This window comes from Mus caroli, unplaced genomic scaffold (assembly GCF_978045245.1).
Source record: "Mus caroli unplaced genomic scaffold, Mus_caroli_1 scaffold_11, whole genome shotgun sequence".
Classification (NCBI taxonomy): Eukaryota; Metazoa; Chordata; class Mammalia; order Rodentia; family Muridae; genus Mus; species Mus caroli.
This window is the reverse complement of record NW_028227266.1, coordinates 122509327-122526125: the sequence shown is the minus strand read 5'-3', so window position 1 is coordinate 122526125 and position 16799 is coordinate 122509327. Positions and strand designations below refer to the sequence as shown.

Below are 16799 nucleotides of genomic sequence, written 5' to 3'. Positions count from 1 at the left end.
TTCATAAGGGAAATTGGTTTGAAGTTCTCTATATTTGTTGGATCTTTCTGTGGTTTAGGTATCAGAGTAATTTTGGATTCATAGAATGAATTTGGTAGAGTACTTTCTGCTTCTATTTTGTGGAATAGTTTGTGAAGAACTGGGATTAGATCTTCTTTGAAGGTCTGATAAAACTCTGCACTAAACCCACCTTGTCTTGGGCTTTTTTTGGTTGGGAGACTATTAATGACTGCTTCTATTTCTTTAGGGGATATAGGACTGTTTAGATCATTAACCTGATCTTGATTTAACTTTGATACTTGGTATCTGTCTAGAAATTTGTCCATTCCATCCAGATTTTCAAGTTTTGTTGAGTATAGCCTTTTGTAGAAGGATCTGGTGGTGTTTTGGATTTCTTCAGGATCTGTCGTTATGTCTCCCTTTTCCTTTCTGATTTTGTTAATTAGGATGCTTTCCCTGTGCCCTCTAGTGAGTCTGGCTAAGGGTTTATCTATCTTGTTGATTTTCTCAAAGAACCAGCTCCTCGTTTGGTTGATTCTTTGAATAGTTCTTCTTGTTTCCACTTGGTTGATTTCGCCCCTGAGTTTGATTATTTCCTGCCGTCTACTCCTCTTGGGTGAATTTGCTTCCTTTTGTTCTAGAGCTTTTAGGTGTGTTGTCAAGCTGCTAGTGTGTGCTCTCTCTAGTTTCTTTTTGGAGGCACTGAGAGCTATGAGTTTCCCTCTTAGAAATGCTTTCATTGTGTCCCATAAGTTTGGGTATGTTGTGGCTCATTTTCATTAAACTCTAAAAAGTCTTTAATTTCTTTCTTTATTCCTTCCTTGACCAAGGTATCATTGAGAAGAGTGTTGTTCAGTTTCCACGTGAATGTTGGCTTTCCATTATTCATGTTGTTATTTAAGATCAGTCTTAGTCCATGGTAATCTGATAGGATGCATGGGACAATTTCAATATTTTTGTATCTGTTTGGGCCTGTTTTGTGACCAATCATATGGTCAATTTTGGAGAAGGTACCGTGAGGTGCTGAGAAGAAAATATATCCTTTTTTTTTTTTAATATTTTTATTACATATTTTCCTCAATTACATTTCCAATGCTATCCCACAAGTCCCCCATAGCGCCCCCCACTTCCCTACCCACCCATTCCCATTCTTTTGCCCCTGGCATTCCCCTATATTGGGGTGCTGAGAAGAAAATATATCCTTTTGTTTTAGGATAAAATGTTCTGTAGATATCTGTTAAGTCTGTTTGTTTCATAACTTCTGTTAGTTTCATTGTGTTCCTGTTTAGTTTCTGTTTCCACGATCTGTCCATTGATGGAAGTGGTGTGTTGAAGTCCCACTATTATTGTGTGAGGTGCAATGTGTGCTTTGAGCTTTACTAAAGTTTCTTTAATGAATGTAGCTGCCCTTGCATTTGGAGCATAGACATTCAGAATTGAGACTTCCTCTTGGAGGATTTTACCTTTGAGTATGAAGTGCCCCCTCCTTGTCTTTTTTGATAACTTTGGGTTGGAAGTCCATTTTATTTGATATTAAAATGGCTACTCCAGCTTGTTTCTTCAGACCATTTGCTTAGAAAATTATTTTCCAGCCTTTCATTCTGAGGTAGTGTCTGTCTTTTTCCCTGAGATGGGTTTCTTGTAAGCAGCAAAATGTTGGGTCCTGTTTGTGTAGCCAGTCTGTTAGTCTATGTCTTTTTATTGGGGAATTGAGTCCATTGATATTTAGAGATATTAAGGAAAAATGTTGCTTCCTATTATTTTTGTTGTTAGAGTTGGCATTCTGTTCTGGTGGCTGTCTTCTTTTAGGTTTGTTGAAGGATTACTTTCTTGCTTTTTCTAGGGCGTGGTTTCCGTCCTTGTATTTTTTTTTTTCTGTTATTATCCTTTGAAGGGCTGGATTCGTGGAAAGATAATGTGTGAATTTGGTTTTGCCATGGAATACTTTGGTTTCTACATCTATGGTAATTGAAAGTTTGGCTGGGTATAGTAGTGTGGGCTGGCATTTGTGTTCTCTTAGTGTCTGTATAACATCTGTCCAGGATCTTCTGGCTTTCATAGTCTCTGGTGAAAAGTCTGGTGTAATTCTGATAGGCCTGCCTTTATATGTTACTTGACCTTTTTCCCTTACTGCTTTTAATATTCTATCTTTATTTAGTGCATTTGTTGTTCTGATTATTATGTGTCGGGAGGAATTTCTTTTCTGGTCCAGTCTATTTGGAGTTCTGTAGGCTTCTTGTATGTTTATGGGCATGTCTTTCTTTAGGTTTGTTAAGTTTTCTTCTATAATTTTGTTGAAGATATTTGCTGGCCCTTTAAGTTGAAAATCTTCATTCTCATCTACTCCTATTATCCATAGGTTTGGTCTTCTCAATGTGCCCTGGATTTCCTGGATGTTTTGAGTTAGGATCTTCTTGCATTTTGCATTTTCTTTGATTGTTGTGCTGATGTTTTCTATGGAATCTTCTGCACCTGAGATTCTCTCTTCCATCTCTTGTATTCTGTTGCTGATGCTCGCATCTATGGTTCCAGATTTCTTTTCTAGGGTTTCTATCTCCAGTGTTGCCTCACTTTGTGTTTTCTTTATTGTGTCTACTTCCCTTTTTAGGTCTAGTATGGTTTTGTTCATTTCCATCACCTGTTTGGATGTGTTTTCCTGTATTTCTTTAAGGACTTGTAACTCTTTAGCAGTGTTCTCTATTTCTTTAAGTAAGTTATTAAAGTCCTTCTTGATGTCCTCTACCATCATCATGAGATATGCTTTTAAATCTGGGTCTAGCTTTTCAGGTGTGTTGGGGTGCCCAGGACTGGGTGAGGTGGGAGTGCTGCATTCTGATGATGGTGAGTGGTCTTGGTTTCTGTTAGTGAGATTCTTATGTTTGCCTTTTGCCATCTGGTAATCTCTGGAGTTAGTTGTTATAGTTGTCTGGGGTTAGAGCTTGTTCCTCTTGTAATTCTGTTAGCCTCTATCAGCAGACCTGGGAGACTAGCTCTCTCCTGAGTTTTAGTGGTCAGAGCACTCTCTGCAGGCAAGCTCTCCTCTTGCAGGGAAGGTGCACAGATAGCTGACGTTCAGACCTGCCTCCTGGCAGAAGATGAAGGCCTGATACAGGGCCTGTCCCAGAAGCTGTTAGCTTCTGTAGTCCACACTCTAACCTGCGCAGACTAGTCTCGGAGGGATCTGAGAACCAAGTTGAGTTCCCCTCGTGCATCGGCAAAGACCTCCAGAGTGGGGCGGACACCTCCTTTGGCAGGGAAGGTGCCCGGATGTCTGGAGCCCGAAAGGGGGTCTGCCTCAGAAGCTGTCCTCTAGGGACCTTGTGGGTGTCTGCCGGCTCCGCGCCCAAGGTGACCCGGTGCTGGTGCCAACCGGAAGGGACCTGTGACCCTGGTCAGGCTGGGTTTTCTGCTTTCCTAATGCTGTCTCAGGTCCCACGCACGCGATTGGATTGGAACAGAAGTTGTGTTCCACTCACCGGTGGTCCTAAGATTGCGTGGAGAGTCCGGTAGGGACCTTGGGGGAGTCCGTAGATTCCATGCCCAAGGTGACCCGGTGCTGGTGCCAACCAGAAGGGATTTGTCTCTGTTGCTTTTTAAACATAAAAAAAAAAAAAAAAGCCACTATGATCTGTGAGCTCCCTTTCCTCCAAGTCAAATTAAAAAAAAAAAAAAAATGCTCTTTCAGATGTCCAAGTGTTATGCTGTAAACACTTTTTTTTTTTTTTTTTTTTTTGAAACAGGGTTTCTTTGTGTAGCCTGAGCTGTCCTGGAACTAGGTCTGTATTCCAGGCCTCGAACTCACAGAGATCTGCCCTTTTTTAATATTGATGATCCTTGGGATCACTTTCTTCCTAATTAGATACCCCATTCTCCATCAGGGATGGCCTTGGGCCTCTCCCCATTGCGGACCTACCTTCTCTGTAACTTTCTGTGTAACGGGCTACTTGTTGCAGCCTCAAATCCTTAACCACATGATTATGTAGCTAGACATAATAGGGAGTAAGATGGATACAGCCAGATCCTATTGAAAAATGGACAGAGTTGTTGGTAAATAGCAGTGGCCTGAACACATGCCTAATACTTCTTTGAAACATTGCTGTCCACTATGAAAGGACCCATAAACCTGTTTCAGTTTGGTGACACTAGCCTCAGGGCAAAACCAAAGTCACAAAGTTTGCACAACTGGGAGTTGTCTCCCCAGAAGTGTCCTCATCTGGGGACCAGATAGGACTGTGAGCAACCCTGCTTGTCAGCCAAGGTTGATAATGGGCTGGCAATTCTAATTGTTTTTCTGAGATTTATGCAAATGACTAATGTTAGAGAATTTCTGAATTGGCAGGTGGATATGTCCCAAAAAGAGGTAGAGCTTTAACCCTGGACTTCTTAGAAGATACTCGTGATGAGTCTTTAATCCCAGGCACTTCCTTAGTAGACTCTTGGCTGTTTATAACTTTATAAGATTATCTATTAAATCTATCCCTGTTTAACTTTAAATGAATGAGTCTTAAACTATGATACTGATTTATAAGGCTCCATGTAATTACTGAGGGTGGGGAGGGTTACCCTGAATCTAAATCTATAATGGCCAGTCTGGCTATTGGCTCAAGGGTGCTCCCCTAAATACTTGGTGTTTGAAACTCTCTGGGTTACTTCTGTGCCAGCAGTCTGGTGTTCTGAGTGGCATATCACTCTGGCATGTGTGCTCTTGGCCCATCATGACTGCTGCAGATCTCCTGTTCTCCTGTCTTCTCCTCCTCATGATGCCTACCTGCAACCCCCAGTCCCATAACTCAAACTCCATCTCTCTCCACCCCCCACCCCCACCCCCAGTAATTGGCTGTCACCAGTTTTATTTTAACCCATAGCTTTAAATTGGGGAACAAGGTTTACATAGCATCACTTGGTATACCTGAGGATCTGCTCATCAGGGGCAACCAAATCTTAGGAGCCAGTATTTAGCATTGAAATACAAGCAGCATCAGACCAACTCCCTACATGTAACTGCATAATGTGACAGTTGGCTAAAGGAGGCCTACCTGCCTCCTTTTTGCATCTGTTTCTGTTTCCCCAGTTCTATGAACTTGTGTGAATTGCTGATCACTAGAAAAAAATTCTTAATTTTGGATTTTGTAATCACATGAGGCTGGAGCAGAGAATCTCCTATCACAACACAGCATATGCTCAATGAACTTAGTAAATTTGGCTACCAGCACCTTTCCCAGAGCTTGTGTGGTATACATAGAAAATGACTCTTACAGCAAATCAAGTGTTTTGAGAAATGATGACATTAAATATTTGGATACAAATGAAGCTCTAGAGGACTTGGGACTGATTCCCTGTAGCCAGGGACAAGACAGCAATATTGCACTAAGACTAAAAGAGGAACCTGAGAGATGGCGGGGACTGTACTTGCTGCTGAGTGCTGACAAGGTAGAGATGCTCATCAAGATGGACCAGGGAGAATGGGTAGAAAAAGGGCAATCCTGACCCAAGACTTCTTTTCCCCTTTCCACTGTAGAGAAGACAATATTTTTCAGAGTCTTCCAAAGTCACTACTGAGCTGCCTTCTCAAACACTGAGCCGAATCAGACATTAAAACAAACAAGTGTTCTGGGTTTTGGTTTGTTGTGATTGGTTGGTTGGTTTTAGTCAGGAGCTTTGGCCTAGAGATTAACTAAGACAGGGTATTTCTCTTGCTTGAGGTTGTGGGAGAATTCTGACCCATCTATTTTCACAGAGCCTTCTCTTTGGCAGAGGCTAAATTTTTCCAGGTTGTCTGCCTCCATTTGTAGGCACATGTGAATTGATTGTGGGTAGAGTCTTCCAAGAAGTTGGTCACCCCAAGTCTAGACAGGGAGGGTCTTGGGTTAGTCATTAGAAAGGCAGATAACTTCCTTTATTATGGGAGCTCACTGCCACTCATCCATGACTTTATAAAGTTTAAATACTCTAAAAGGATAGCTTTTCAATCTGTACCCAATGCATGACCCAATAAATATGACTCGCCTGGATATAAGGAAAGCAGATACTTTGGGTCCAGCCACTCACTTGTCACTGGGTTCAACAGAAGTCTCCTGGATTTAGTTTTATAGAGGAAAAAACCCGAATGTTTTGTGTCAGTTGTCATATGTTGTTTAAGCTCATTAAGAACCTGGCTCTGAAGATGGAATTTGGTCTTCCACTTCAGACCCAACTATGTTTGCCTCAAAATATCCTCCATAGCGCCCTTTCCTGAGTCAGAATAGTCATATAACACTGAGACAAGGAGAAAGAACAATACAATGTAGATTAAAGGCATAATTTATCTCAGATATTATTTATCTCATGGTATATAAGTTACTTATGCTCATTCAAAACTAAAAGTATGGCTATAGTAGATCTCTACTGTGTGGAGATGTCTTGCATTTTTGTTGTTGTTTGCAAGGTTTACCTGGGAACTTAACCCCATTGTTTAACAGGATGTATACAGGTAATATTATATGTGTAGCTTGGATTCAACTTTCTTTATTAAGGTGGCTTTATACAGCATTATCTTCTGAGCCAAAACCCTGCCACCTTTATAACATCAGCTGGATCTGCTTGCAAAAGATTGTCACACCTAGGTTTTGTGACTGTTGATTTGTTAATTATTAATATCATTATGTCTCATAAAATGGCTGGATATTTTTCTAGAATGAAAAAGAAAACAAGAAAGCTGAAGCATGTTACAAAGGTCTAACAAGTTATACCATGTCATATAAAGGCTAAAGTTCAATACACTGATGTCAAGCCTGTGCATAAAGAAATGGAGTTACTGGTCTATACTACATGCCAATTATAAGGACTGGCTTAAAGAAGAAAAATTTATGTGAAATCAGAATTTAAATGTTTGTTTTGGTCTATTATTCTGTGGTTCATCTAAGGAGATACTCTCTCTCCAGGATCTTAGCCTCACCTCAACTTTCTAGTTATAAGGGTCTATTAGAGTTTTTTTTAAAGAAACAGAACTTGGCAGCGTATGCGTGTGCGTGTGCGTGTGTGTGTGTGTGTGTGTGTGTAAATGGAATCATTATAGTGATCCAGATAGTCCAACAATGGCTATCCCCCAATTAAAAAAAAATCTAGTAGTTGTTCCATTCACAAGGTTGGGTGTTTCAGTCTGTGTTGGAATCTCAAAGAAGTAGGTTCTAATGCAAGCAAAAGAGTGCCTGCCTCATGAGACTAGATAAGCTTGGCAGCAAGAGTGAGGGCAAGCAGGTGAAAGAACTTCCTCTATCTAATCCTATTATGTGGTCTGACCTATGATATGGTAGGTATGGACTTCCCACCCTAAATGATCCAATCAGAAAAAGTTCCCCTTAGCTGTGCTCAGGTGCTTCGGTTTTGGTTGATTCTATACATAATCACTTTGATAGTCAGGCTTAGCTATCACAAAGGGAATATAAGGTTACTTGAATATAAAGTCTCTTGAAAAGTACAACTAGAGTTCTGAAGGAACCCAGGGGAGGACCTCAGGCCATTCTTGAAGATGTGGGACTACAGACTACTGGTCAAGCCCCATGAGCCTGCCTTATAAGATTCCTCCTCTCTCTGACTGGCATGAGCCCAGTTTCACCCTCTTAACAAGAAGCTGTCATAGCCTCTTCCCCTCTGAGTGTGATTGGGGCTGAAGGAGAATTGGAGAGACAGGTTGATGAAGGAAGTGAAAGCTGTTTCCCTAAGATGGCAACTTCTTCCCAGAAACCACTATGGGGGAATAAGGGCAGGAAGGTATGAGGGCAGGTGTCTAGACAGGACCAGAGGGAGAATGGGGGAGGACACAGGAGCCTGTAAAACACATGGGCCAAGAAGACCACTAGCTCAGAGCCCCACACAATCTGAAGTTTTAAAGCAGTTATTTTCCCTTTCTTTGCAGCTATGTCCTGGGAAATTAGCTCACTAGTCCCATAGATGACCATCAATACCCCTATTACACAGGCAATCCATCTGTACCATGGAGGCATTTGTGACTGCCAGGAGCCATCTATGAGAATCTAAAAACTAGCAGATGATCTTCCTGAGATAATTTCACCATGGACCGTAAATTATGATGGATGGGCCCTTCTAGGCAAGACCAGAGGGAATACATGTTAAGAAAGATTCCTGCTATTAATATGCTTTTCCTGTTATTATTAACCCACTCTTTTGAGCAGATTTCTATAGATCAATAAAGATATACTGTCTTATAGTGATGCTATCTAGACAAATGGATGATTTCTTAATTCTTAATGATGATCCTGTAAGAATTCCTAAAATTGTGCTAGTAATTATTAAGCCCTTTGTTATAGGAGTGCTGTTAAAGCCTCTCTGATATGAAAACTGCAGTGAGAATTCTGCCAGTCAAGTGTCATGAGTTAATTGCTTCTGAGATAGAAAGGCATTTACAACTTAGAACACATTCCAAGAGATTGTAAAACAACCAAAGGCCGTAAAAGGGAACTAAAAATTTATTGTAGGTGGAAGGACAGAAGATAAAATATTGACTGGGTTCATCTATACAAAGTTTCAATGATAACTTAGTCATAAAAATTATGATCTTTAACTTCCCATGAACCCGTGAAGCCAGTGACAGAAAATTAATGTTTAGCCAGATAATTACTCTTAATGAAAGCACATGTAGACATCTCTTTTGTAAACTTATTCAATTTATGATTTGAATTTTATGTTTGAATTTTAGTGAACTTTTGTTTAAAAAAAAAGGGATGCTTCAAAACAAAACCATGTGATCTATTCCCCTAGAAAAGGTATAAAACACCAGAAATGATTACATTGCACTGGCATTATTACATCAGAGCAGGAGAGAGCAAGATTAGGAGGAAGAGGCGGGTGGTAGAGTAACTTAGAAATTTAGAGAATATATAGTCTGATAGATTTTCCCTCTTTAACTTTTCTTTTAAAATAAAAAGGACATTAGGGCAGGAACAGAAGAAGAGAGAGTAATACACAAAATGCAGAGAGAAAGAGGGACAAAGAAGCAGCTGCAGAGAGAGCAGAACAAGCAAGTAGGCTTACCATGGGACACAGAACAAGTCTTTCCTTAACAGCAAGGCAGGCTTAGTCTTACTAAAGAGGACAAAGCTTTCTTCTTATAGACTTAGGCTTAATTCATTTTGTAATAAAAGAGTAGAAGCTTTTTCTTTCTCTGTGCAATAATGATTACAGCTCATTTTTCATCCAGAATGAGTGAGTTCTTTCTGCACTGGCACTTGGGTTTTTGCTCCATATGCATATGTAAGTATGGATGTGTGTATGTAAGTATGTAATTAGGAAATAAGTAGCTGGGCCCAACTAAAATGCATGAAGGTGTAAATGTGTATATGAATGTGTGTAAGTTTATAAAAGTTTTTCATTCTGCAAGTGACTCTTTTCTCCTGGTTCAATGAAAGTTTATTGTTCCAAACCTCCCTCCTGCCTGACATGCAAGAGGTGAGGCTTCCAGGCAAGAGAGGAAAAAAGCCCTTACAATTAATCCTTTACTTGATCTCCTGCTGCAAGCTACAGTTGCTAATCACCCAAGCCAGTGGGTTTTTAACCTCAGAATAAGCAAGAAAGTTATTAGGATTTTTTTTTTCAGAAGCCAGCAGCTTCAGCATTCAGCATAGAAAGTTTAAAGGCCAGAAACCATCAGTCTTTAAGCTACTTCTACGTTCAATGCTATGTCCTGCTTCAAACTATTCCAGGCCAGGGAGGCTCCCGACATGTGACTACTAGAGTTTGTGTATGTTGATGCTTTTATGTTTTCTATAATTCCAAGGAGCCAGTTGCCTTTACAAACCACCATCAATCCCTGCTACTGTTGTATAAGGCTTTTACTTTTGTATGCCCTTCTCATGCTGGCGTTTTGCAGGTCCCCAGCCAGGGAGCCATGAGCTGAGGAGGTATAGAAGAGGAACAGCATGCATGGTCATCTATCCATGCAGCAGACTTTGTGAACAGCCTTGTGTCCCTGCCTGCCTCTGTACATCTGTTTGGCAGTGGGGTGTTTACAGCTCTAGTCTACTGTTAACCAAACTAAAATTTTAGACTGAAGGTACTTGTTTAAAACAGATACACAAGAGATTCTCTTTATAAGGAAGATGTGGTATAAAGTTCTGTGTACTGGGGATCCAATTCGTTTACCCATCCCTGTATTTGCTAAGCCACTAAACTCTCTGAAGATAGTCAGGCCTGAAGGAACATCCTATACCCTAGGCAGCTGTAGAGCATCTGAAATCCCTCTACCTAGGTGAACCCTCCAGGGCAGGAAACAGGTTTGCTGATTTTCCACTCTGCCTTACACAGATTGAGAGACAGAAGCACTCAGGAGGGATGCTCAAAGTATTTAGCAACTTGGTGGTCTGGCCTTACCCAGCCCTTAAAGAGCTGCAAGAGAAGATTGGTGCTAGTAAGATGACTCAGTGGGTAAAGGTACTTGTCACACAAGCCTGACAACCTGAATTCAATCCCCAGATTGGGGAACACACATAAAGGTAGAAGGAGAGAGCCAGCTTTGCAAAGTTGTCCTCTGACCTCCCTAAAAGTTTTTGTTTTCTTTTGTTTTTTAAAAAAAGGGTAGATAGGCTCTAGCCAGCAAAGGCAGAGAGAGTGGCACCCAAGTTGCTGTGGCCAGTGGCAGTTTGCCTCCCAAAGATGTAAACAACTGACCATCGCTGCATGTCATCCATGGATGAATGCAGAAAAATGAATGGATGGAGCTACCTGGATGTGTGAATTGATGAATAAGATGTAGGATTGATAGGATGGTGGGAAGATAGATGGTGAGATGGCAGAGGGATGGGTGTGAGGAAGAAGGAAGACAGTTGGGCAGAAGAATGGAGGTTCAGTGGAAATCTCTAAGGGGAGATGGATGGGGTAGAGGGAGGTCTGCATGGGGAAAGTCAGGTGATAGAAGCACAGTTACACAGAGGTGGGGCAGGGTAAAGCCCATCTGTCCACACTGACCTGGATGCTCCTGTCCACAGGGAGTTTCCTGGTCCCCTACATCATCATGCTCATTGTGGAGGGGATGCCACTCCTATACCTGGAGCTGGCCGTGGGACAGCGCATGCGGCAGGGCAGCATTGGTGCCTGGAGGACCATCAGCCCCTACCTCAGTGGTGTCGGTATGTGGGATATTTTTTCAGGTCCTGACAGATTCATGTTCCTGGGCGTCACAGGTGTGCAGGTTGCTGTGCATGAGCAGGACCTGTGACTGGCTGGACTGACAGCTTGGCGGGGGGGAGTGGCGGAGGGGCTGCCATGGAACTTGGACAGAGAGGGACCTGGTTTCTGACCCCTTCATGCAGCCTCTTAGGGAAACTCCCACCTCAGAGCATCTCCTCTCTGGACCTCAACTTGGGATTATGTGAGTGGTTGGACATGGATTCCTGACACAGAAACATTCAGTCTCAGCCACCTACCATCTGAGAATGTAAACAACTGTCCTTTGCTTAATGTGTGCCTGATACTGACATGGCAGTGTGTAAGCTCATTTCATCTTCACCACCCCACACAGGGAATTTGGGGCACCATAAATGTGCCAGAGTTTGGAAGCCAAGGCACTTATTCCTACCAGGTGGCTTTGCTTCTCACCACGCCCTTTCAGAATGGCCTCCATTTGCTATCCTCTGATACCTCCAAGAAGACATGGTTCATCTCCCCTGTAAAAGCCCAGGAGGTAGGGGCATCAATAGCCACAGTTATTCTGAGTAGCTTCCCAGAAAGGGGAACAATTACTCAGGAGCAAGGTTGGGTCCTCACTGTAGAATAGGAGAGAGAGCAGCTGAGTCCCTAGGAGCACTTACACCCACTTGCCAGATTTCCCCCCAGTGGTGGTGATACTGATGTATTCCCACCAAGACCTAGGTCATAACTTAAAAATGGTCCAGTGTACATGTGGGATGTCATGAGCTAGGAACAGTGCTTCTTGAGGCCAATGTCAGACCACTCCAGAGCAATTCTCTCTACAGAGCTATCCTAGTCTTTTCACAAGTCTGACTAAGGCAGTGGGTCTGGTTCCCTCCATACCTCATGTCTCTGCTACACTCCATTTCTCCTGATAACAGAGGGATGAGTTTGGCCCCAGTGACTCATCCTTGTCTAAAGGGAATAATTGTCACAGCAGGCAATAGATGGTTCTCCTGAGGCTTATATCCTTGTTCTGCTGGGTGGTCTTTGTTTTCTCTTTTATTAATGGGAACACTGTCTTGAAATGGCCCGATAGGCTAATAGGGGAAACTAGTTGATAGGATTAGGAGGTTTGGCACTGTTGGGAAAAGTGTGTTATTGAGGGTGTGCTTTGGGGTTTCAAAAGCCCAAGACACTTCCAGTGTGTCTCTCTTCCTGATGTCTTCAGATCCAGGTGTAAATCTTGTCTGTGTGCCACCATGCTTTCTGCCATGACAATAATAGACTACACCTCTGAAACTGTACACAAGCCCCAATTAAGTCCTTTCTTTAATAAGATTTGCTATGCTCATGGTGTCTCTTTACAGAGATAGAACACAGACTAAGATACACATCAAGCACAGAGCCCAGGACCTAGCACTTAGTTGTCAAAAAAACATGAGTTGGGGGATTAAGCCTTGCAAACAAGTCACGGCTGTGAGGTCATGTTTAGAAAAAGCCTGGAGGGGAAGTATTCCTGCCCTCGGTGGTCCCCTCATGTCTGTCCTAGAGATCTTTACAGGTTGGGCTATTCACACCTTGTTCACAGCATGGACTTCTTATTCCTTTCAGGCATTGCTAGCTTGGTGGTCTCGTTTTTGGCCTCTGTGTACTTCAATGTCATCAACACCTGGGCTCTTTGGTACCTCTTCCACTCCTTCCAGGTGAGCAGAGAAGTAGGGGAGAGGATACAGGCCTCTAGGAGGAATGTAAAGGTTTGTGGATTATAACTTAAAGGGAGCCTGGGGAAAAGCATACTTCCAAACATCCATTGCACTTCTGATTCTGATGTTCCACATTAAAGGGAAAGAAACTTCCCTAAAAACAAAGGAAATAGGGGGTGGGGGTGGGCAGTTGGTAGCTGTCTATGGGAACATCTAGGTTAGAGCTGGCCCCACATTCACTAGATGGTATGCTTGGAGCCAGGGTTGTGAGTGCCATGTGGGTGCTGGGAATTGGACCTGGGTCATCTAGAAGAGCATCTAGTGTTCTTAACTGCTGAGCCATCTCTCTAGTGCCATCATTAACATGTACTGAGCATCCTAACAATGCTGCAAGAGCTTGGAGTTTAAGCTCCCAGTTTAGCTCTTTCCGTGATGGTAGGTCAGAGTTCTCTTGTTGTACTTGGTCTGGTCACTGTCAAGATACTAGTAACAGAGACTTCTAGACCCATAAGAGAGTGTAGTAGTCCTCAAAAACCACCTGCAGAATTGCAATAAATAGCAACCCTTAGCTTTACTAGAACACAATAAGCTAGACACTAACTTTTAAAGAGAAAAGGTTTGTTAATTTACATCTTGGCCTCTAGTAAAAATGAAGTTTAGCAGAACATTATGGCCTAAACACATATAGGAGGAAGTGCCAATGAAACCAGAATAGAAATTGAGAGACAGGATTACTTAGCTTCTCAACACCCCAATGACTTCTTTCTTAGCCCTACCTCCTAAAGATCCTAGAACATTCTCATCCAGGAGACACAGCCTCTGGGTATGGATCTTCAGGGAATGTTCAATGTCCAAACCAAACTAGTCCTCCTCTGTGCCATCTATACCCTACCCCCTGAAAACCCAATTCCTTGTCAGTCTCAAAGACTGCAACCATTTGCCATTAGGGAACCAGCCTCCTCCTCTTCTATCATCCCTCTGCCAAGGCTATATCCCATCACTGCACCAAGTCCTTGACTTTCCCCTTAACTCCGTCGATTCTCACTTCATTCTAAAGGATCCCCTGCCGTGGTCTGTCTGCCCACTGAATAGTAATCGCACAGGTTATGATGAGGAGTGTGAGAAGGCTTCGTCGACACAGTACTTCTGGTACAGGAAAACACTCAACATCTCACCGTCCATCCAGGAGAATGGAGGAGTGCAGTGGGAGCCAGCACTGTGCCTCATCCTGGCCTGGCTTATTGTCTATCTGTGCATCCTGAGAGGCACCGAATCTACTGGCAAGGTGAGCTGGGGAGCATGATGGTGCCGTTCTTGGATGACCATGGAGAGATGGGTGTGATAGTATTCACATAAGGCTATGGAGAGGAAGGCATCTGTCCTAGTTAGCTTTGACAGTCAGCTTGACACAAGTCCAGAGTCACCTAAGAAGGGAGTCACAGTTGAGGGGTTTCCCAGATCAGATTGACCCGTGGGCATGTCTTTAGGGGATTGATTATTATTATGTTCATCTTGAATCAAGTTTATTCACTTGGTTACTTCATCAATTTATAAACATGCTAGTGTCTAAAGTCTCTAATTTATATAACATTATGTTAATAAGCCAATGATGATGGCCTTATTAATTGATGTAAGAGGCCCAGCCCACTGTGGGTGGCACCATTCCCTGGTAGGTGGTCCTACATTGTATAAGAAAGCTAGTTAAGCATGAGCCTGAGAACAAACCAGTGAGCAGTATTTCTTTTTTTTTTAATTTTTAATATTTTTATTACATATTTTCCTCAATTACATTTCCAATGCTATCCCAAAAGTCCTCCATAGCGCCCCCCACTTCCCTACCCACCCATTCCCATTCTTTTGGCCCTGGCATTCCCCTATATTGGGGCATATAAAGTTTGCAAGTCCAATGGGCCTCTCTTTCCAGTGATGGCCGACTAGGCCATCTTTCGATACATATGCAGCTAGAGACAAGAGCTCCGGGGTACTGGTTAGTTCATCATGTTGTTCCAACTATAGGGTTGCAGATCCCTTTAGCTCCTTGGGTACTTTCTCTAGCTTCTCCATTGGGAGCCCTGTGATACATCCAATAGCTGACTGTGAGGATCCACTCCTGTGTTTGCTAGGCCCCGGCATCGTCTCACAAGAGACAGCTATATTTGGGTCCTTTCAGCAAAATCTTGCTAGTGTATGCAATGGTGTCAGCATTTAGAAGCTGATTATGGGATGGATCCCTGGATACGGCAGTCTCTAGATGGTCCATCCTTTCATCACAGTGAGCAGTATTTCTTATTGACTTCTGCTTCTAATTCTTCCTTGAGTTCCTGAACTGACTTCCTTCAGTGATGCACGGTAACCTAAGAGTGTCAGCCAGATCAACCCTTTCCTCCTCCAAGTTGCTTTTGTTTAAAGTGTTTTGTCATAGCACAGAAGGGAAACTAGAAGGAAACTAGAACTATGGTATTCACAGAGAGCCATAGAGAAATGGGTGGCATACTGGACTAAGGATGTATTCACAGAGCCAAGGGGAACATTTTAAAGGTAAATGTGGGGAGGATTATACATGATATTTAAAGACTGAAGTCCTTGAGCACAAGGACTTACAGCAAGAAACACTTTAATCACAGACTGAACCTAGACAGACCTACATGACACATTTCCGGGTCCTTTTTGTTTCTGTTGGTTTTTGTGACAATGACTATCAAGCAGTCATACGTAAGAACTCTTTTTCATAACCCCCTGGCTTTCTTTACTTTTATGTTAGAGGTAATAAAGGTGACCCTATTTTTATCCTAAAAACTTTCAGGTCATGTAAAAGGATTTTGGTACTTTTTCCAGTTGTTATCAGTTGTGGGCAAACTCCTAAGTCATTTGATCTAAAGACTGTGCCATGATCCATGCAGCTAGCATCTTCCTAGTGATATAAGCAGGTGTGTGGCTCTATATTCAAGTTAGCTGTGCTGTTCTCTGACAGGAAAGCATTAGGCTCCATTTAAAAAAAAATTCCCTTGAATGAGTTGTTTTAAAGAACTCACAGGATTTATATTATTGATTTATCTTCACATATTTTAAAGATTCTGTGAACATAGTAATCGTCATATCAGTGATGTCTATTGGTAATGCCAAGTGGACTTTTTTGCCAACTGTTGCATAGCTATTTCCTCCCAACTGAGGCTGACTCTGTTCCTGGATTCCCACAGGTGGTCTATTTCACCACATCACTGCCTTACTTTGTGCTCATCATCTACCTGGTCCGGGGCCTCACACTCCATGGAGCCACCAATGGCCTGGCATACATGTTCACACCTAAGGTATGGGCTGCAGGAAAAAAAAGTCTTAAGGGTGCTGCTACCCATTTTGGTCCCTTTTGGTATGCCTGGAAATAATCATGGTACAAGGAAGAAGAGCTATAACCAAGGAGGATGGTGTAAGCTCAAGGCTGGGGCAAGGGCTGTGGATGCTTTATGAGGCTGGACCACCTCCCCTGACGAGTTACTCTGGACCCTACACACTGTAGAGCATCAATTCCCCTGTCTGTTCCTTCATACACTTTGACCTCCCCAACGACTGTTCCTTCCTTGTGCCCATTATGTTCCAAGTCTCACCCAAAGTCCTGTCTAGATGCCTCACTAAGCTGATGATCGCAGATGCCACTCCAGTCATGTCCCTTCTCTGTCTCCATGCTTCCTTAGACCCTTTCCCTACAGGTTGCAATGATCCCTTCCTTAACCTTCTCTCTCCAGGCCAGTGTTCTTCAATGGAAATAGATCATATTATTTATTTAGCAAATTTTGTGCCTGGAGACAAATATCTGTGGCAATCCTTCTGGGGAATTCTTTGGTGTGACAGCTCTCAGACCTAGGGGACCTTAAACCCTTAGCTCTTAGCTTTATGGTTTTCTAGAATTTATCTAGCAGCAGAGGCAATTTGTAGTCTTCAACTTTTCTCAGCTTTGACTATCTTTGAGACCTATTC

At 42.6% G+C, this 16799-nt stretch overlaps 1 protein-coding gene across 1 annotated transcript in view; it reads left to right on the top strand.

Annotated features, from left to right (window-relative positions):
• LOC110301303 (sodium- and chloride-dependent transporter XTRP3B) overlaps nucleotides 1-16799 on the top strand; it is a 37936-nt gene that overhangs the window by 7161 nt on the left and 13976 nt on the right. The window contains exons 2-5 of the mRNA XM_021171714.3: nucleotides 10980-11120; nucleotides 12736-12827; nucleotides 13885-14112; nucleotides 16025-16135. Of these exons, the coding sequence (XP_021027373.1) occupies nucleotides 10980-11120; nucleotides 12736-12827; nucleotides 13885-14112; nucleotides 16025-16135 (572 nt within the window). The remainder of the gene's footprint in view (nucleotides 1-10979; nucleotides 11121-12735; nucleotides 12828-13884; nucleotides 14113-16024; nucleotides 16136-16799) is intronic.